The 22889-nt window shown below is 39.8% G+C and overlaps 1 protein-coding gene across 2 annotated transcripts in view; it reads left to right on the top strand.

Moving 5' to 3' along the window:
• The window catches only part of chrna8 (cholinergic receptor, nicotinic, alpha 8), a 56951-nt gene that overhangs the window by 22769 nt on the left and 11293 nt on the right, over positions 1-22889 (top strand). The window contains exons 3-6 of one of the 2 annotated variants that reach the window (XM_034087786.1): positions 8427-8471; positions 14735-14844; positions 20667-20746; positions 21384-21551. In XM_034087786.1, coding sequence (XP_033943677.1) covers positions 8427-8471; positions 14735-14844; positions 20667-20746; positions 21384-21551 — 403 coding nt within the window. The remainder of the gene's footprint in view (positions 1-8426; positions 8472-14734; positions 14845-20666; positions 20747-21383; positions 21552-22889) is intronic. The other variant, XM_034087863.1, reaches the window with a different exon arrangement.

Below are 22889 nucleotides of genomic sequence, written 5' to 3'. Positions count from 1 at the left end.
ATGGAAATTCCAAAAGATCGTTTCAACAGCTAACTTTAACTAAAAAGCTAAAACAGCTTATTTGACTATACGTTTTTTTTTTTTTTCTCATTGGAGCACTTTTGGTAGGTAGCCTACTGACCGCTGCAGACCGGGAACACTCTAAGGGCTGACGTTTTGGAGTTGCTCTGACCGAGTCTAGCCATCACAATTTGGCCTTCCTCAAAGGCCTTACGCTTGCCCATTTTCCCTGCTTCCAACACATCAACTTTGAGGACAAAGTGTTCACTTGCTGCCTAACATATCCTACCTACTGACAGGTGCCATTCTAGCAAGATAATCACTGTTCTTCACTTCCACTATCAGTGTTCATAATGTCATGGCTGATCGGTGTTAGCCTTTATGACAGTATGAACGTGTTTCTGCATATCAGATTAGCAAAAACACCTTCAACTTCCTCCAAGATAAAAAGCGGCTCTTCCTGCAGAGAAACCTCGGTATGAAACTGTAAATATATCTGGGGTGGGAATTAGAAAAGATAAGCATATATAGGCTTGTGACGCTGACAATTGAGCGGCCCGACCAAGCAAGGAGGCAGAGGCAGAACATCCAACATTATAACCCGGTGTGGGCATTTATTAAAACATAAACACATTACACACAGCCTCAATCCTGCTGCTGCTGTTCACGTGAGCCTGTAGCCACCAGGATCTCACACACACTCCCTGCCTCTAACAGACAGGGAAACAGAGCCTAAATACCCACACACACTAATCAGCAATTAGACACAGGTGAGGGGGGAGGAGACAACACAGGGCACCAGGTGCACACAATCCAGCAACAGACATAACGGGAGGGGGAACACTTTTCAAACACAAACATATAACTGAACAGAATTACACACATACAAACCCAACTAAACGCAGTCAGCACTACAATGTACAATTAATGCCACTTAACGCTATGATGTCTACACCCCCACATATTATTTGCACCCGGATTATTCTTAACCGCTGTCATTCTACACCAGCATAAGCACTTTCGGCGCTCGCTAACACCCCTATCTTGTCAGGCGGAGCCGAGGACCCGACCAGCACCTGCCAGACGACATTTCAATTAATACGGTTTAATAAATACTATCTCAATAATTAGTATAAATTATATAAAATGTGCAAATATGCCATGCCAAACGGTACTGTGCAATCACTCTAATAAAGTGCAAAACTGTTCACTAAAGTGCTGAGTTACAAGGCCCAAAGCCGTCAGTCCACAGTGACGAAGTTACCTTACCGCAGTGGTTCTCAAAGTGGGGGGCGCAAGAGACCAGGAAGAAAAAAGGTTATAAAAAAAAAAAGATAATTTGAAAAATTATTGATTCGAAATAATATGATGCAGTACAGTACTATTACGTCTGGGTCTCTGTGTTTCATTAAAGCTCGGCTCTGTGTGTGTGTGTGTGTGTGTGTGTGTGTGTGTGTGTGTGTGTGTGTGTGTGTGTGTGTGTGTGTGTGTGTGTGTGTGTGTGTGTGTGTGGAATGAGCCATTTTGTGTGCGCGAGAGAGAGAGCGCACCGGTACTGGAGATCGTTGTTGTTAGCTTCTGGTGCTAGCGAGCTATGCTAACGGATATAAGGAGTTTTTTCAACAACAAAGTGGAGGAGAGTCCTCTCCTGTCAGACTGAGAGACTCAGTGAGCTAAAGGACTATCTCAGTGTTATCTCAGTGGGTCTCAAACGTTTTGGTCACCATTAATGTAAACAATTATTTCCGAGGCACACGTTTATATGATCATTATAGTTATAAAAAAATAAGAGAATAAATGAAAAATGAGTATGAAATACTATATTACAGTAAAACAAGAATAAAGTTTAAATATCCAGAAAGAAAAAGTCAATCTGTTTACAGTTCTGTTTTATATAGGTGTTGAGAGAGAGATGTATCCATAGATCTCTTCATTTTGCTCTCAAAGTGCACCAGATTGATGGTTTTAACTTCAATATTTAAAAATAAATCTTCTCGGGGGAGCTTGCCCCCGGACCCCCCTAGAGGAGGTGAGGACCCCCTTATGTGAGATCCACACACCACCTGTAAAAATAGCACTTTACCCCTGCTTACACCTATATGCCGTGAGCTGATTATCGAGCCTTCATTGTAACAGTCGCGGGTACGTATGCGTGGGGATTGTTGCAGTAGAACATTCCACTGTAGCGCCCGGTACATTAATGGGAAACCCTAAATATTTGAGCACCCTCTATGAAATGTCAAGCTACCCCACAGCACCCCCAAAAGAAATCTCTGGCGCTGCCACTGAGCCTGACTATTTGTGTTGGGGGGGCCCAACCTTTTTTTTTCTCCAAAGGGGGGGCCTGACAGAAAAAGTTTGAGAACCACTGCCTTACCGTCAGCTCCAGACAGATTGAAATCACAAAGCAGGTGATGTTAAAGTCACCTCACCACCTCTGGAGAAATAAATCCAGGCGGAATGGGGCTCAATTGACTGCCAGAAAGCGAACAAAGCCAAGGTGTTTGATTTTAATAAGGGACCTCAATAGTTCTGCACCACTTCCAAGGTTAAATGTACACATGATCAGAACCACGTTTATCTCAAATCTCTGAATAAAGAGCTACTGGAGTCTTGATCAAAGAGTCTTCCAGACAAAGATTCACATGGTCAGAAACACCCCTTTTTGCACTCTATGGTTGGCAGTGTTCGGCTTGTGTTCACATTTGATTCGATCAAAACTGAGACAGAAAGTAAATGTAGACCGACATTTCCCATTTTCCGCTTCCTTAAACAGGCCTTGTGGCATTCTCTTGTGGTGCAGCAGACATTCAAGCGTATTTGTTGAACCATTTAAATTGGAGGGAATCCTGTTCCCACTCAATGTCACCATGAACTGTTAAAAAGAAGTTTTTGAGGTAATTCAAAAATGGATAGAGCCTTTTTAGATATGATTTCCTTCACTGCCCATTGAGTATAACCGAAAAACGTATTCTCTGCTTTGCATTGAAATAAAACATGTTAGAGGTTGCCGCATTGTTACAAGCGAATTCTGGAACACTATACATCGAGATGTACAGTAAAAGCACTAATTCATACATGACAACATGGATTTTGTCATTGGCAATATATCTCAAATGACTTACAATACAATGCAGTAAAAGAGCTTTAATTGAAACTTAGTGTCTGTCTATCCATTGCCCGTCCGTCTGAAACCAATCAGAGCTGATTTATGAGGAGATTACAGTGTTTATCGTGGGTGTGACAGAGCTGATACAGCCTATTGCAGCTGAGCGACATCCCACAAAACACCACAAAAGAGAGGTCAAGTACAAAATAGGGCAACCACACAGCAGCCTCAAAGCCAGATCTCCGAGATTGAAAGCACGATCGCCCACACACACACACCAAGGGATAGAAAGCCTGTGCCTTTTAAAAAACAAAACAACACAATGGAAGGCTGTGCTGTTTCAGCAGCTGAGAAAGGAGGCTGTTTTAAACAGGCACAGATCAGAAAGGACAGGGCGAGATAAGATGCGAGAGTGGAGGGGGATGGTGAGAGGTGGGGATGCGAGAGAGGAGCGGCGATTGGGAGGAAATCGATTTTCAAGTACGGGAACAGTATTTGTAACCTGCTCTATCAAAATCAGTCACATTGACCCGAAGACACATTTTGAGTTGTATACACTGCTGGAAAGAGGAGATTCCAAACTTTCTAATGATATCAGGATTGTTGTTGTACTCCAAATATTAAGCAAAATATGTCACATTATATAATGACTGTCACCGAGTCTTCATTTTGAGAAAAAGGCCTTCAAAGTTTTCTCTTCTCAGGAATCCATCGATCTGATTGATTATTTAGCGGAGCAAATTATCAAAATACTACAGAGGGAAGATATTTTCGTTTGGATTCCTGGTCTGGGGGAAGCTCGCGAGTGTGTGTGTGTGTGTATACGTGTGTGTGTCTGTGTAATTTTGAGTTTGTGTGTATTGTGTTTGTTTCCCGGGGAAAACCCTCACGAGAAACACCGGCTGTTGTTGTGCCTGCTGGGACGTCAAGTTACTCCTTTCTCCGCTTGTAAATATGCCGTTACAAGCTTCAAAGTTGTATTTATCATCTGAATCCACGTTTATTTTGAAATGAGCCGTTGCGACTTCGGACTGATTTCGATAGAGCGGGTCACATTTGCTCCTTTCTTCCATACATTAAAAACAATAATGGCAAAGTTGTTGGAACTCTATGCTTCATATTTGTTTCAATAGTTGTTGCAAACCTGACTGCAGTTTGTTCATGTTCGTGAATTCTGTTGCATTCTGGTCCAAAGAGTACTTTTTCTGGAGGATGAGTGAAAAGAGATATGTCACGGGTCATAAAAACCCTGGTCTACATAAGTGGAAAAAAGAGTGGATATCAAGCTGGATTTCAACATTCAAATTGTGCACAACCTTGCAAAAGTTAATGAACTCTGTGAAGTTTTTGATCAGAGTATGACTGTTTGGTTAAGCAAATGTCATGCTATTCCACTGATCAACAGCTTGTAGCAGTAACATGCCAACAAAGGTAGCAATGAGCCTGAAAAACCTTAAGTATACTAACCCTTAACAACCATTTGGAGTACTCATTAGAAGAAGAGGCGCTTACCTCCAAAGATAACAAATATGTTAATTGTCAACCAAGACACTAAAAAAAAACGAATCATGCTTTTCACTGGTTCAAGTCCTAGATATACGCCGGAAACATTGCCTTCGTTCTTTCTCTGTACAGTACTGCAATGGGTTGCAGAACTCTGCGTTCCAACCATTTTGCTCATTCAAAACCAATTATCTTTCATTTTGCCTGAACTTTCCTTTTGATGCACAGAGAGCTTTTGATTTTTGTATTAAGATCCTGAAATATATATGCAAGAGTACACTCCCTTTACTGTACATCAATACAAGTGGAGTAAGACTATAACACACAACTTATGATGCAATACACTTCAACAGCATCACTTACTCTTGGATACGGAGTCAAACATTTTAAAGTGGCATAATAAAGGCTTATCCACTGTAATCTCATTTATTATAATACCATTGCAAAAACACTTAATCAGAAACACATTTCCTCTTTAAAGACCTTTAAATTGGACACATTCATGGTTGCTCAAGTTTGATTATTAGAAAGCATCGACATGGCTTTCCTAATTAAAGACTATTGAAAACAGTCATTCAACTACCTTTAGGTCCAATCCAAGCAAAATCCTCTGTGACTTTCTTTTAAAATAAAAAGTTGAATTTTCAGGATACATCTCTAAAATTGTCTCCTGAAAGAGAAGAAGTAGAATGAAAACCAGGGAAAACATGTGATAAGAATGAAAACCGTATTGCCGATCAGGTCTTCGTGAGAAATAGAAACACAGTGAGCAAAATCCATGATTTGATTTAACCACAATAACATTAAAGGGAAAGTTTCCAATGGGTTGAATTTTCAGTGTTTAGCTACAAGTGAAATTGATTCCATGAAAATAAAACAGGATTACTCGGCATAGAAATAGAGAATGAAAGATGCTTTAGACCTTTTTTTAAGGCAAAATGTCAGAAACACAGCGTACCAGAGTGAAACAAGGGGCACCACTTGTAGCTGTCATGTAGAAGTGTGCCAAACAGACTCTAAATATGTCCGTTCCCAGCTCTACCTCGTGGCTCTCCTTCTGGCTTCTTTCTATATTTTCTTCTTCGCTGCCTCATGAATTCATGAACTCAGCCTGTCGGTTTTGATTCTGTTTCTGTCACCATTGATTCCTTTCACCCTCCTCTCTTAACTTTTTGTTCACACTTTCCCCATTTGTTTCTCTCTCCGGACATTTGACCATGAACTGACCCTTATGAAATATGAAGTACAGCTGGAGCCACTGATTCTGCCTATTTCTGTTTTGAATGACGTAGACAGAAATAACTGTAAACTCATCTTCTGCATCCTTTCTGCTCAGTGTCACAGACTATTTCCAGTACATTGCTGTTCCAGCTCTTCCATTTTGAACTGAAGATATATTGTATTTATTGGCTTTTACTTATACTATAGGTATGTCTCTTGTTCTTTGCAATAATTTCATTCGATTTGTATTTATCTTAATTTAAAGGGGCTCTATAATGCTTGTTGGGGTTTTCCCTTTCCTGTACAGTGTTTTATATGTTTTGTGGTTGACCAATCACAACAGAGCCAGCAAGCTAACCAATTAGAGCAGACTGAGCTCTGGTTTCAGACAGAGATACTGCCAGTATGAGAAAAATAAAGAGCTTTAGAACATTATAGCATGTAAACATGTCACAGTAGAGGAACAAAATCTGAACCTGAAAACCAAGCAAAATAGGGCCCCTTTAATGTTTTGCACCAATTCAATGGAGCAAATTACTTGTATGCAAGAAGTTTTGCGACTGACCGTACGGTAAATCACCGTATACTGTCTGTCTATGAGTATTTTGTGTGTGAATGCAGACATTCTCCTGCTATGAGATACATGTAAGGCATCTGCTGAAATTGGAGTTGATATGGAAACGCTAGCAACTTAGTTAGCCCAGTTAGCACTTAGCAGCCCCAAAAACGTTTACCCATTTAAACATCATAAATACACAAACAACAATGCATACTTACAGGTTGTGTACCCGAATCTCCCGCTGGTCCAAACAAAGTAGGAACAGCATCGTCCTTCAGTGTCCTACGCTGTGCATATCCGGCATGAATCGCTGCAATGTTTGCGAAGCTTTGGTCCGTGAAATGCCGCGCACACAGTACAATACCGGCTTGAACATCTGAAGGAACAGTGTTAACAAGAAATGTCAACCACTGACTTCGTCGTGGTTCTGCCAGCATACATTGAAGATTTCCCCTCACAAGACAGGAAACAGACCCTCGTTGGCATGACTGGATACAGTTTTGAACTGAACCTGAGCTTCCAACAGTATATATGTTCGGCTGGCAGAGGGTGCGGCCATAGCTCTGGGCGTGGCTACTGGGTAGAGTTAGAGTTTTACTCCCTACAGGGTGTACTTTGAAGGATTTTGACTCTGCAGACCGTTTACATGCATAAAAACCTTCATAACACACAAGGGGACGGGTAATAACCGGAAAAGCATGACATGGGACCTTTAACATTCAATAACGTTAGCTGACTAAAGACATAAGCAACACATAAATAAAGTAATCAAATTTCACTTGCCGCAAAACCGCATTCATGCACCATCTGTTTTAACCAAAGAGCGAGTCACAATAGTCCGATATAAGCATGAAGAATAGTCCACAAGGCACCAGCACAACAAACATGGCCGAGTTCAAGTTATGTTCCCCGGCTAAGTTGAGCAGGCAGAGCCCCTGTAGCATCACGGAGCTGCTAGCAGAGAGACAGGAAGCTAACAACAGCAGTCACTGGAATTACCTGTCACTCAATGTGACCACGCCCTAATGTATGCATAACTTTAAGGCTTAATATAACTTAAAGACATTATAAATGGTAGTAACTCATTACAAAATGGGAATGTGTTTTACACTTTACAAGGCTCCCTTTTGGCAGTTATATACTGAACAAAAATATAAACGCAACACTTTTGTTTTTGCTCCCATTTTTTATGAGATGAACTCAAAGATCTTAAAACATTTTCTATATACACAAAATAACCATTTCTCTCAAATATTGTTCAAAAATCTGTGATAGTGAGCACTTCTCCTTTGCCGAGATAATCCATCCCACCTCACAGGTGTGGCATATCAAGATGCTGATTAGACAGCATGATTATTGCACAGGTGTGCCTTAGGCTGGCCACAATAAAAGGCCACTCTGAAACGTGCATTTTTTCTTTAATGGGGGGGTCTGGGGGGGTCAGAAAACCAGGTAGTATCTGGTGTGAGGGGTAGGGGAGCCTGTGTTAGAACTGGTTTATAAATGGTTCTTAATGATTAATAAAGTGTTTACAACCTAATTAATAACCTAATTATGAATCCTTTATGAATCCTTTATAAGGGTAGTCTTATTGTAAAGTGGTACCATCTGATCTACTTCACACTTGTTTGGTGAATTGCTGAGGACTCAAATAAGCTCATTGTCGAGTGTGAAGTATAAGCTTGTACTGTATAAGCAGTTATTGGAAAAAGCTGTAAGCACGGTACCAAAGGACAAGCAATCGAGCAATCATTTATTTTTAAATGGCAAAACTTGTCTTCTGTTTCCGTACATCAGACAAAGGGATGTCGTAAAAGCCCAACAAGTATTCATGTGCGTCATTGACATTCTGTGCGCTCTGAGTCATCTGGGCCGCAGTTTGACTTTATTGCCGATCTGTTTTGTAATCTCACCCAATGTTTACCAGGAATATTTATCTTTTATTTTCTCTCACCCTTCCTTCCCTATCTGTTCTAAGCCTGGCTGCCTGCTGCTGATTATTCTCTCTTCCTCTCTCCTCCCATTCCCCTCTAGGATGAAAAGAACCAGGTGATGGTCACAAATGCCTGGCTGCAGATGGTATGTCTCCTCTCCGAGCACTTTTGTGTGATCACTGTGTTGTAATCGTCATTTGGTATTTTTGGACATGATGTTTGTATCCTGTGGGCTCTGCCATCTTTTTTTTTTTTTTTTTTAATCTTCACATCTAACTGCGGTTGAAGGCATGAAGCCCATTTTGAGCTGCACCTAATTACCTTTTTTTTTGTACAGAAACTGTTTCTGTTACTTCAGTGACTCTTCAGGGCCTCATGTGACAATAGAAAACAAAGGGCTAGAGTTGTGTTGGACGGTGCTGTCAAACTTGTTATTTTCATACAAAATTAAAGGCAATGGTTCTGTCAACCTTTTTTAATTTAGGTTTATTTATTCTTTTATTATACTTAACAGTAGCATAATACTTTTTTTGTTGTCAGTGTGAGGCTTTGTCACTTTAGAAAGTAGATAAAAACATTTTATTAAGCCAGCAAATCTTGTTTTCTAAGATAATTTCTCAATACATTTCCTTGGGTTACTTTAATTTGCTTTTTTAAGCCTTTAAATGTAGTTGCTGTTGTCAACCCTGTTATTATTTAGCTATTGCACAATAAAGGTGCAAAATACTACTCGAAATTGAACAATTTTGGTGGTAATAGATTCAGTTTTTCATAGGAAGCAGGGATTTTTCTTTACTTTAACTTAGAAAAAAAGACGGCAAAAGAAAAAGTCTGTGGCTTCAGGCGATCCACGAGAGAACAAGTCTAATGGCACCTTGTCATGCACGTCTGAGAGAAACACTTCATCACGGCTAAGCTAAGATGCTAATGAGTTTAACATCAATTATCAAAGTAAACTGTCTTGTTAAAGTCAAAGTAGTGAATATGTATACTGCATTGAATTATATAAACACTGACAAGCCAAGGAAATCACAGTTTAAGTCGAAGCCTGTCACTTGTCCACAAACAGACTGACCGGATATTGGATTTAAATAAAATCATACATCAACGCCAATCATCTATCTTCAATGACACACTGATAAAAATATGTTTTGCTCTAGTAAATATTACTATGATTATGTGTTTAAATTATACAATACATTACTAATAATTTTTCTTTTACTCAAAATCTCTCTTTTTAGTTAATGTGTTACTTGAATTTGCAAGTAGTTTTGTATCTTCATTTTGATAAGTACATTTAAATCATAGCACCAAGTAAATGTTAACTAAAGTAATGTGTTGAACTACAACCTGTGATAAGCTAGTAATATACCTGGGCAATTACGGCCCGTCCACACGGCGGCGTGCGTTGAAGCCATGGATGTATAATAAGAACTGGATACAGCGTGGGAGGCGAGGCCTCATTCATTCCTATGAGAGTTGCTCATTAGCGCATGATGATAAAATGGCCCAACTTTTGAGAGAGCGAAACGTCACAGATTATCCGCCATGTCTGAGAAGTACCCGTATGTGCACTCATAGCGCATGCACAACTTTAACCAAAATGCTCGTTCATATCAAGCACGTCAATTTGCGTACACGTAACAGCACCGCACGTTCATGACAGCATGGTAATGATTTGTTATTATGATGGATTTGATATTAACGAGGCGGCAGTTAGCAGCTAGCGGCTAGCTAGTCATTATGCTAATATACACATCAATCGTTATGTACTTATATTACACTGTAACAGGATCTAGTGATATCCAAGCAACAGAGCTTCATTTAGCATGAAAGAATGATTGCACTGTGTATATATATATATATACACACACAGTGCAATACGAAGCAGGGACATTAATAACGTCGGTAATATTAACTTTATTTAATACAACATTTACGGTACAAGATTTAATCATACAGCCCATGTAGTATGATAATGAATTACAGCAAACATGTGCAATATATCCATTATTACAGCTCCGTGGGATGGCAGTAAGACGATATGGGTCCTTCCTTATTGTGCATCCATGGGTAAAGATAAACGCAACTCACATTTGTTTTTCAAACAGCATCTCTGTAAACTACGTGTATTCACTGAATTTCACTCTCTGCCTTTAACGGCTCGTTGTAGCTCCAATAGCTCCAGCCCCCACCCTTCCTGTGAGCACAGTGTGCTCTGATTGGTCGGGACACGTAACATGAACGTGCCGGGCGGCGCGGTCCCGTGGGTTAGATGCGCGTTCATAATGCAGAGGGAAATAACTCTCAGAATAACGTTATTAGCACATTTTTACAACTTGAGGAACGAATGTTTTTAATAAGGGCTATACAAGTGTTCATACTGGGTAGTTTATTTAGTTTAAAAAAAAATATCCAACGATTTACAGACCACTCTTTCCCCATGTAAGGCAATGGGAAAAAGTGTTTCCGGGCCAGCAACCAAACGGAAGTGTAGTACCGCCTTTGGCCAGCACGAATATTTTCATCTGAGTGGTGGAATGTTGAGGTACTTGAGAATGTTATTTTCGTTGCACTTTATACTCCACTACAAATCAAAGGGAAATATTTTACTTTGTGCTTCACTATCTTGAAGTCTGACAGGCAGGGCCATCCAGTTATTTTAGCCGGGCCGTCTAAAATGATTAGTCGTGCTTTTTACAGCGCTACGGCTTCCATAGATGAAATAGTTTTATGTATTTATTGACAAAGCATTTAATGTATTCATTGCTATCGGGATGTTAAGAGCATTCAATGGAATATAACAAGTGTTTCTGAAGTAAATGACATACCCCACCTTTAAGTTTTTGTTCGTTAATATTGGTTTTTTACTACAGGGTACGTGTAATACTCAAACAGCATTTAGATCATTATACTTTTGCTTAAGTAACATTTTCATTACCAGACTTTCACTTGTAATAGAGTATTCTTTACAGTGTGGTATGAATATTTTTACTTAAGAAAAGGGCCTGATACTCCTTTGACCTCTGAGTGACAGTCTATCAATGTGTTTCTGTGCTTGCTTTGTTTAATTTAACGGATGTATGTGCAGTATTTGTTAAAATCATTGTAAACTGTAGATTAATCATGGCATGTATCAGACAACAGAACAAAAATAAATGTGTTGTTTAAAAGTGTCTACTGTTTCATGTTTTGTAGTAGTGTGAAGCTGACCGTTGAGCGGCCCGACCAAGTAAGGCGGCAGAGGCAGAGAGTTCAAATATAACCCGGTGTGGGCATTTATTCCTCTTTGTGGTATAGGCTACAGGATACACAGCCTCAATATGACTGTCTCCCCTGAACACAGTCACCAGCCCCCAGGATCTCACACACACTGACTAACAAGAAAACAGAACCTAAATACACACAGACTAATCAAACCAACAAGACACAGGTGAGAGGGGAGGAGACAACACAGGGCACCAGGTGACCACAATCACCAGTACAAAATTGCACGCTTCTGAACACTTAATTGTCAAATTCCAAATAACATTGTTCTGCCATCCAAGCATGTGGAAACCAAACCACTTAGCTCAGCTACAGCACTTCTGTAGCATTATGAAAAGGTGAAAATAAGCTACAAGAAATATGCATTACACTGCTCAGGAACATGGTACACCAGGCCAGTCAGGTAGCAGCCTCTTTATCCCAGCAGTGAGAACAGCACATTACGGGGGTTGAGTTGACTGATGACTGGGTAACACGTTATGAATCAATCAATTATTCAGAATGCCACTTCTTTAATACAGGCATCTACTTAAGTGTAATGGCTTTAAGGGCTTTGCAGATGCAGCAGATTTTGAAGGAGAAGGAGACTTGAGAAGTACATGAATTCGCTCACAGAGAGTCAGATAGAGAAGGAGCTCGTTCTTCTGTCCTGAACGTGGAGGATTTAAGGATTAGGCTGCAGGTTTATCAGGCTATGAATGTCCCACATCCAAAATGGATAGGATTTAATGTGTTTTTTAACTGTGAGAATTGTTATGAGATTAGGTTTTCGAGGAACTAGGAGTTACTTTTGTCTCGTTCTCTGGAAGAGTGACATTGAAAGGAAAAGGTTTTACTTAGACTTTAATATTTTTGTCTCGGATATTCCTGCCTCTATCTGAGTACTATGTAGCTGATGTGCTCAAAATCTATCACATATAGGTTACTGTGGTGTTTAATAGTCCTCCAATCAGCTGTTTTTACGGGAAATAGTTTCTACAAAAAGAAATAGGTATTTAAGAATTTTTCCTTAAATTCAATTTTAAATAAATGTATCTGTTGCTGTGAGCATCATTGATTACATTCACTTCCATTGTGTTGGAGTAAAGGAAGATATTTCCGGGACATACAGCATCTCCGAAAAAAAGCGAGACGATGGCTTGAATCCAGGGATGGTTTGGACAGTGTTGTAGCCTAAATATATTTTTTTGTTGACAAAAATACCAACACACAATCGTTATCATCCATGCACACTGTATCATCCAATTATGCCTCTAAATAGAATACTGACTGTTCTGCCTAAGGAGGCTTTGCAGTTGCAGCAGATATGGAGAAGGTTGTGTTGACATTGAAGAGATGCACAGAAGGTAATTACAAATAACAAAAAGCAATCAGTGCTAAAGTTCTATTATAAGGCCAAATAATTTAGCTGTTACTTTTCCACGGACAAATATATATTCTGCATATTTGCGTACAACATCCTCACAGTCTAGCGCTCAGAGAATCACACTATCTTAACACAAATCTAGTTGTTTCAAATTAGTGATGCTTTCTTACATTTCTGTTACATAACTCCAAATCTATTCTTAGATAGCTGTTACCTTACGTAGCCTGGTGTCCTCCACATTTATTCCTGACAGACTACAAAGTCACTGAGCTGTAATTTGCTCTGTTGGCTCTTAGTGGTGCTTTCCCAGCCAACGTGAACAACATTGAAATAAAAGGCTCTGTAGCACCAAATGGCCACGGCTCACAGATGACAAATGTAGTGATTAAGTCATTAGCCGCGTGAGTGGAGACATATGTCAGACTTCAGATGAATGGCATTTTTTTTTTAATTGTTCAAATCCGACAACGTTAGTATAGGATTGTGCGTTGATTTTAGACAATATGGACAGAGGCACATATGCACAGGCTGATTTCCTTGTGCACGGATTTATGCACACATTGTACCATGAACACATTCATGCAAACACACATCCACATAACAAACAGATGTGCCCAGTGTACTATGGTCACATTAGCACTGGGACTGTGTTTGCTCCATAGAGATGTGCCCCTTGGCTACAACATATAAGTGCCTTCATCTCTATGTGAATACATGCATGTGTACTACACACACATACACAGAAAGACATTATTAGAATGAATATTAGAGAGCACTGACCTCTGCAAAGGCTGATGGTGCATTCATGTGCTCCACGGATGGTCCTGAACTGTAGAGATGATGGACCCTACAGAGAAAAGGAGCTTTAGCAAATCATTTGTATCTGTTTTGAGTTGTTATTACAGAAGCCATGAATGCAGCACTATCCCTTAATAATAAAGAAACTGAAGCATTATTCATGTATCGGACCCCTGATTCAGATCCACTCCAAATGTTTGGACCATGCTACACCGGTCCAACATGTATTATTCAAATTGAGCCTTTTGTTTTTAAGTAATTTACTGACAGATAAACAGGAGCCAAAACCATAACCTCGTTGGTGGACGTAACACACTCACATGAATGTCCAATACACACTAATATCCACAGGTCACACATTATCAAGCCACGTATTGCAAGTAATACAAATAGACACAGATGCAACACTTGCTTACCCTTTGTGCCCTTAAACGCTTTGATGCTGGCCTCAGTGAGCCTCCTCCTGAAAACAGACCCATGCAGCCTCAAATTGGAATGCAAGGGTCAGTGCCAACAACTGCTGGCTTGGCAATGTTTTCCTGCCAGGTTTTTTTAAGCAGAGCAAGAGACAAAGTGTAACAGTATTTGGAATATAAACCAGAGTTAAGGATTAACAATGTTTGACTTTTTATTGGTTTTGTCGTGGATCGCTATGGTCAACTAAGTTCTGCTTTGCTGTTGAGAGCCAGGATGTCCTTTATAGGTGTATACGAGATGCTGTTATGCACAGATGATACATGCAGTCTTTATGGCTCTTTACCAGCACTTTGAAACAAGCGTTGGTGTCAGAGCTGTGAATATTGCTAATAATAGTTTCAACAACAAAACAACAAATTGTCTCACATGTAGTTTAAAGCCTTGAATTTGGCATTTTTCTACCTGTTCTGTCATTTTCTCACTTGTTGTCATTTGTGCCCTCATTTTTGTGTCCTCACCTCATTATCTGCCTCGTTTACTCTCTCTGTTGTTTGTTTCAGTATTGGACAGACATTTACCTTGCATGGAACCCAGACAACTACCCTGGGGTTCAGAACCTGCGCTTCCCTTCCAATCAGGTCTGGGTCCCAGACATCCTCCTCTACAACAGGTACGGTTGTCTCATCCTATTATGTTTACTTTTGAACCTTATCACTTTTAATACTACCCTATTTTCCGCGGGGCGGACGTAACAACAATACATTGATCAAAATCGAGGTGATCGAAATGCATATGAATTGGAAAATTGGCGATTTGATTATATTTGTATTAATACAGCAATGATATGAAGAAAACTAAGCCAGTTTTCCAAATATTCCCCATTTTATATTAATCTGTCATAACACAAAATTGCCAATCAACATTTAAGCAAAGTGGCCTTAAGAGTCGAAGGAACAAGAAGTATTGAAAAAGCTTTGGAATGTACTCTTTAGTGATAAAATGTTTACTGTCTATTGATTGACTGACATAACACCAGACTGACATTTAAGATTGAGAGCAAGCAAGTTTTGCTACTTTTGCTGAAAAATGTCTATCAAAATCAAGCCTACTGACTTAAGCTGCTTTCACTTGATACGCGATTTTTCTCTTTGCTCGATTCACAACATTACCCTAACCCTAACCCTACCCCTAGCCCTAACCCTAACCCTACCCCTCACACCAGATACTGACTGGTTTTCGGACCCCCCCAATAAAGCAAAACTGCACGTTTCAGAGTGGCCTTTTATTGTGGCCAGCCTAAGGCACACCTGTGCAATAATCATGCTCTCTAATCAGCATCTTGATATGCCACACCTGTGAGGTGGGATGGATTATCTCGGCAAAGGAGAAGTGCTCACTATCACAGAGTTTTTCAGATTTGTGAACAATATTTGAGATAAATGGTTATTTTGTGTATATAGAAAATGTTTTAGATCTTTGAGTTCATCTCATAAAAAATGGGAGCAAAAACAAAAGTGCTGCGTTTATATTTTTGTTCAGTGTATCTCAGTGGCTACTGGCCAGCACATTGCCTTATCTGCCAATGCTCTTGCTGCTAAATTCTACTTTGCAATTCCTTTTTTAAAAGTGGACCTATCATGCTATATTTGAATAATATATTGTAGGGCCATACCTATATAAAACATGTCTGCGAAGTTTCTTTTTGAAAATACCAAACAGATCATGCATTTTAGCCATGCCTCATTTCGCTCGATTTGCTCTGTTTTTGCAAGGGCTGAATCTGAGAAGTCTTCTTCGCTGCTTTTGTGGCAGACGACAGCGCCACCTACAGGCCTGACATATGTACTACAGCGTCTCCAGCGCTTTCGAACGGCAATGGCCGTGGCTGTCTCCTCCTGATAGGTGGAGAGTTGTCCATATAGGCGGAGCTCCTTGTTTCTGACGTCAGAGATATTTCAAATCTGGATCAGTCTGTATCAGATCCATTGCAGCCCTGTTTTTAGAGATTTGGGTATGGAGGAAAAGAGAGAGGGTTGTGTTTTCTGACACTTGGTGAGTTCCCTGACTCCCCTGTATAAAAGACGTACAAAAGTGCATTTTGCATGATAGGTCCCGTTTAAGTTATCTTTCTTTCCCTTTTATTCCTCTGTCATCTGGGCTCTGGATACCCGGCAACACAGTGGGTGAACATATTTCCCAGAGGAAAGTTCACTCTTGGTTACAGCTTGGTTTAAAGAGATGATTTAGCCGATTCCCTCTGGGAGGACAGAAACCAAAACTCCCAGGGAGCTTTGGATCTGTTGCCTGCCAAGGCCAGTAGGAACACGTCATCTGGAAAAACTGTAAACTGGCTGGATATGTCAACAGATTTCTGTAATATACTTCATATGTAAGCAATTTTGAAGTCATTTATTTTGGTCCTTTATTTTCATCTTATCATTGTATCATGTTTGATGAAGATGGTTCACCTTCATATCAAACTCTACAGGTCTTATTAGAAACTGGCTGAGCTCATATCTTTTCATGTCATTGTCAAAGAATGGGACTTTGATGGGGAGGAAAGAGAAATAATGTCTCCAGAACAGCGCTTTGGTTCTTTAATTCAGAGGTCAGCCTGATTGAACATCTTTCCTTTCAATGCGCTCAGCCACTGTGGCTTCCTGCGTTTGGAGGGAGATGAGTCTACTGTGCCTGTTAAAATAAATTAGGTTGCTAGGCTATGGTGATTCTGTGATGGATACCCACAATGCCATCTGAACTTGTTCAGTTTCAGTTGAGCGGTTGATCTTTTTCCAGTGTATTTTGTCTTGTAGGCACCGATTTTGTCCACAAAAAAAGTTGCTTTTTTGGCACTTATTACAGACAGCCGCCTATATGGTAAACAAGACTTGTTTGCCCTCTTGCTAAGCAGCTGGGACATACTTACAAAAACAGCAACACAAACATAATGTGCGTCATGTGATACATCCATTGGGAATGATGCTGAAACACAATCATGAGTTCTGTTATTTTAGCTGAAAAAAGGATCATGAAACACTATGACCATAAGGATAAGGATGAGAAAGACAAAAGACACAATAAATGAGAAAATATTCGTACCTTTCCCAGAAGCTCCATCTTTGTATCTTCTTTTGTCACATGTAGGTTCCACCTTTTGTTCTTGCGCCTATAACATCATAATATTCAGGTTATTGCAACAGCAAGCATTCTGTACAGTTTTACACCAATCCTTGAAAAAAATACCTGCCTGACTAAACATACATCTTAGTAATATGCAAAGGAACTTTACTCCAGGAAATACTATGAGTAATAAAAGTAGTATTTGCCTTGGAGTACAAACTGCTTTTTCATAGTCCTGCTTATTGTTCGTGGCACCAGGGGAGAAAGGGTTGTGGGATTGCCGACCATTATTAAACTGTCAAGCTCCAAAAGAAGGTATTTAACAGGGGGAGTAAAATGTTTTTATTGCCTGAATGCTTTCCCCGCCTCCTTGAAATAACCCTCAAACGCAGTCAAAGAATCACACTTGTAATGGTGGAAAAGAGTACGCCATACACTGCAGAGTTGATTACTTGGCTACAGTGTCTAACAGGGATGATACAGAACATTAAGCAGCTTGTGGGGGGGGTTCAGCGATCGCTAAGGATAAAAACAATACAGTCCTGACACAGACCCAGATTCAACCTGACATTCCGTGTGTGTGGCAGTGTAAATCGTGAGTATGATCATTTATTTCTATTTTTGTGAGGCAAAGAAGCAAGCAAGAAAGAAAGGAGAATTAAACCATGAGATAAGATGAACGTTTGATGATCCCAATCTGGAAATGAGGTCTTGGCAGTAGCAAGACTTCTTCAGGGACAAAGGCAAAAAGCATAAAAAAAGAAATATATATAGAAACATAGAAAACATTTAAACCGCGGGAGTATTTTTAAACAAATGCCAGAAAAAAAACCTTTTAGGTTTACCACATGAGGACACACATTGAACACTATGGAACCAGTCATAGTGTTGTGCCTGATTGTTCATTCATCTCTATCTCTCCTCTACACAGCCCTACCAAGCATGGCATCAATGTGGTGTGAATGTCACTTCGTCACTTCTGAAAGTTAGCAACTTATCATGCCTTCCTCTGAGAAGTGAAATTTGTCTCACCTTCAAGAGAGGCTTTTCAGGACAATTTGAATGACGTTTTCCTTTAGAACAAAGATGTCTTAATGGTATTATTATTATTATGAGCCAAAGAGGGAGCTTCTAGGTGTACCATGTTAGCCCAACTCCCGTATTGTTGGATATAGAGTTCTGATGCTCTGGTAAAGAGACGAAGCTGCAGGTAGGGGTAGGATGTGGGAAGGACATTAAAGGGTCCCAAGCGTCTATCTGAATGCTGCTTTGTTGGAGTTTTAGATATTTCTGACAGTAAATGTCTGACTACTTATGCCGATGCAGCAAACAGCAGTTCAAAGTATCGGATCTTCTTGGAGTCTCTGGATGGTGGTTCTGAAGAGGATGATGCCTTGGGACTTCATAACAGACATATTGTGTGATCTGAAGGTAGTTAGTAGAACAACACCCAAGGCGAAAGATCAGTGACTTTGATGTTAGTTCTTTTGCAGAGAATTTGCAAAATATTGAATTTTCGTGATGCAGAGAGTTTGTTTCGTCAGTGTACAGAAGGGAAGTTGTTTGGACATTAAGTGCTGTAATGCCGGACAAAGAGAGGATCTGAAGTTAGACAGCTGCCCGTGTCAGCGCCATAAAGAAACCTAACGTCAATCCACATAAATAATATAGGAACCATGTGTCTCGTCCCACACAGGATTTTTTTATATTTCACCATGCACTGTCACTTGGGAAACTAGAACACAAGAAACAGGGTCATGCTTCAGTGTTTTTTATTTAAATAATGTAAGCCATGCCGCTGTCGAGCTTCTTTCAATATACTGTACTGTACTGTATGTAGAGAGGGTTTAAATGTATGAATCTAGACAATGCAGTGTAGCCCCATCTTAGACGCATATTTGATGGTGATGAGTAACTCATCCTGTAATAGTGTTACAAAGGGAATACATGTGAATGTGGTTGTTGCCATTGCATTGAGAGAATTGTGAAAATTGTTGTTGGTAGTTTTTGGCACTGTTGTGTTTTATATTTGCGTCACTTTTCCATCTGCATTGCGTTTCTCATAACGGAAATGTTTTGGGCCGTATCAGCGCGTATGCATCTGCTGGCCAACGTAAGCAACCTTACAAGCATAGGTTTGGCGAGTGATTACAATTCGTACGATCCTTTGTTGTTTCTCTTAACTGATTTCAGCTGAAGCTATTTGCAACATCTATTGCTTGAGAAGTAAATGGCAGGCCATTACTTGTCTTCTTTTTATTCAACGGCTCACATCAAGGACAAAAGGTTAATTTGAAGAATCCCATTGCTTTGGGATTCAACAACTTCATCCTGAATCAATGTATGCATGTTTTGCTAAAGTTTCAATCTTCTCATTTTAAAAGGTTACCCAAACGTTTTTAAAATGCTAATGCCTCTCAATCTATGTTCAATCAATAGGTAGAAGTTTTTAAAAACCATTACAATGATAAATGCTAATTTGGCACATTAGCTAATTTAATCGAGGGCAGTGGCCAAAGTGTTAGTGCTGTTCCAAGGTTTCTCACAGCCTCCGCTAAGTGAAAAGAGTGATAACATCTGGATTATTGATGTATAGGCCATACATCTGCATTGCTTCATCCTGTTATATGCCTCCTGGGCTCAATTTTGCTACAATTCATGATCCACTGTCCTACAAAAACCTTTCTTACAGTGCGTTCATCTCTTACTGGAAGTTTTAGAAATGTAATAATGGACAATAATGTTGAAAACATTTCATTATACCAGATATGAATGAATGGATAAATGATTTTATGGAAACCTTTATCTTTTCTTTACTTCTACAAAGGTTATGTTTTTAGTCCTGTATCATTTTTCAATTTGTCTGTTTGCTTTTATATTGCGATCCAGTAGTTTGTAAAGCTGTACTTAGATCAAATGGACAGATTAAATGTGGACCTGTTGATTTAGGAAATGTTAGGGATCAACAAAGTTCTGTCCTGGAAGGAGGAGGTGGGAGACAATTTTGTTCTTGTGGGAAATGATTATACTCTGATAATGAATGTTTTTGGGTGTGTATAATCCCTGTGTGTTTGAAGGACGTCTCGATGGCGAACAGCGATGTTGTTTAAGATGATCAGTCAAATTACAATTGTCTTGGATCTACACTAATCCCCCTTGTGTCTACCTGTCTGTCACCTTCATTCTCACATCTGTTATCGTCCCGTTTTCTCTTTTCTTTACCTTTGTGATTAACTCCAATCGTTGTTTAAAACCTCTGGTCCTTTTATCCCCCCTTTGTGGCTTTATCTAGCGAATCCTTCCGATCGTCTTCGTTTCGAGTGCTTTTGAGGCAATTTAAAGACTGTTTTATCCTCTCTTCTCTCCCTGTAGTGCTGATGAGAGGTTTGATGCTACCTTCCATACAAATGTGTTGGTGAATTATTCAGGATCCTGCCAGTACATCCCACCAGGTGAGACATTTAAGATGTTCGTAATGTTATATTTGACTAAGTATCAACTTTAATCATATTCAATCGTTAATTTAAACCGCTCCTATTGTTTTGGTGTTTTGTGGGTTTCGTCTAGTGTTAAAACTGGGCAGAATTCCAAGGAAAAGTAAAAGATTTAAGACAAAGTTTTCATATAACTGCAGCTTGTTAACTACTATTTAAAGTGTTTTTATTGTAGGATCTGCCATTGTAGGCCTATACTATTGAAATCAAAGTTATATGTGACATTTACATCTAACAGTGTAACATTTCTAACCAGATTTAGCCATAGCATTGTGGGATGTATGCTTATTTTTCAGTTACTTTAATCAGTTTTTAGCAACTTCTACACCTTTTATTTTTATTTTAAATTATGTATTTTGGGTAATCAGTAGACATTAAATTAAATTGGGGTGTTTTTAAACACTAATAAAAGACTAATAGAGGGGCTTTTATCGTAATTGAATGTATTCCTCTGTGATGGATTAGAAACACTTTTGCCTGAGGGCTGTTGGCATGACGACATCCTTCAGCTAGCTTTCCTTCAGACCAGAGGCTTGAGAAAGTGAAGTATGAACTACTTTGCCAAAAAGTAATTGTCCCCAACACTTAACTCCAGGCATCCTGAAGAGTACATGCTACATCGATGTGCGGTGGTTCCCCTTCGATGTGCAGAAGTGTGACCTCAAGTTTGGCTCCTGGACCCACAACGGTTGGCTGCTGGACCTCCAGATGATAGAAGCGGACATCTCCAGCTACATACCCAACGGGGAATGGGATCTAGTGGGTATGAAGAAAAACAGACATTATTGTGTGTTATGTAGCTTTTTCTGCATGTAAACGGTCTGCAAAATCACACACCCTCAAAGTGTCCCAACCACGGCACCCAGACCCCGTGCAGCATTCTCATCTGTTTGTCATTACTGGTGTCCTTTTCTGGTTGCTACAAACGCCATAGTAAAACATAAACACTGATGTTCAGCTGTAACGGTGGTTGACTAACCAGAAGAGAGTGGGGGCGAACCAACCAATCAGAGCACAGTGGGCTCACAGGGAGGGGGGGGCAGGAGCTCCAACAAGCCGTTTAGGACAGAGTGAATACACATACTATACAGAGATGCTGTATGAGAAACCAATGTTATTTTGGAACATTGGACAATGTAAATCTATTCTAGTAGACCTCAACAATGGAATTATGATCAGTAGACATAGCCATGTCATGGGACCTTTAAGAATAAGTGGTTTTAATTTCAAGAGACTTTCAAAGAGGCCTTAAAATGCCTTTTGGGGATTCCGTTTCCTGCAGTACTTAATACAGGTTTTTGTGCATGTAGATGTCCTGCAAAGGCAAAAATCACAAAGTTTCCTCCAGAGGGAGTTTCTCTCCCACGCACTCCCCCTGCCTGCAAAGACTCCATTGGACTCCAATGTTTAGTTAGGTAACATAGTGACATCCCTTTGTAACACTTGCGTTTCTATTGGCTCGTGCTCAAACACATCATACCTGATATGCTAAGGAGGAGGGCATTTCCGACACATCTCTAAGCGATTGACCAATCTCATCAGAGTTGGCCAGCTAACCAATCAGAGCAGAAAAGAGGTGCTGCAGCACAGGCAGTATGAGACAAATAAAAACCTTTTTGCAAATGTAAGCATGTAAACATGAAGAGACACTAAATGCAAATGATTCAACATTTCAGGAAATGCACTTTTTCTCTTTAAGGCTGAGAGTTAGATGGGAAGATTAATACCACAATACACAAGCTGTTGCCTATAGCATTAAGATTGGAAACAGAAAACAAGCTAGTCAGATTAAACTGAAAACGACAATTTGTCTTTTTACGGGGTTAGGCGCTGTAACTTCTAGCAGCTTTTGCTGGTTGTCTAAGAAGTCGGTGCCTCGTGAAGGAAACCTTACATTTGGACTTTCTTTGTGTGTTGAACAAATTTAATAAACTATACATAACATGGTAATTGTAGAGCTTTAGAAGCAGCCGGTACGCTTGGTTTGGCATAAAGCCTGGAAATAGAAAAATAAATTAGTCTGAGTAAACTGTGAAAACGACAATATGAGTTTTTTCGATGTGAGCAGCAGCAGTTACTTCTAGCAGCTTTTGTTGGTAGT

This window comes from Pseudochaenichthys georgianus, chromosome 1, assembly GCF_902827115.2.
Source record: "Pseudochaenichthys georgianus chromosome 1, fPseGeo1.2, whole genome shotgun sequence".
Lineage (NCBI taxonomy): Eukaryota > Metazoa > Chordata > Actinopteri > Perciformes > Channichthyidae > Pseudochaenichthys > Pseudochaenichthys georgianus.
Note: the sequence above shows the minus strand (reverse complement) of the source record. Positions and strands in the feature narration are given on the sequence as shown.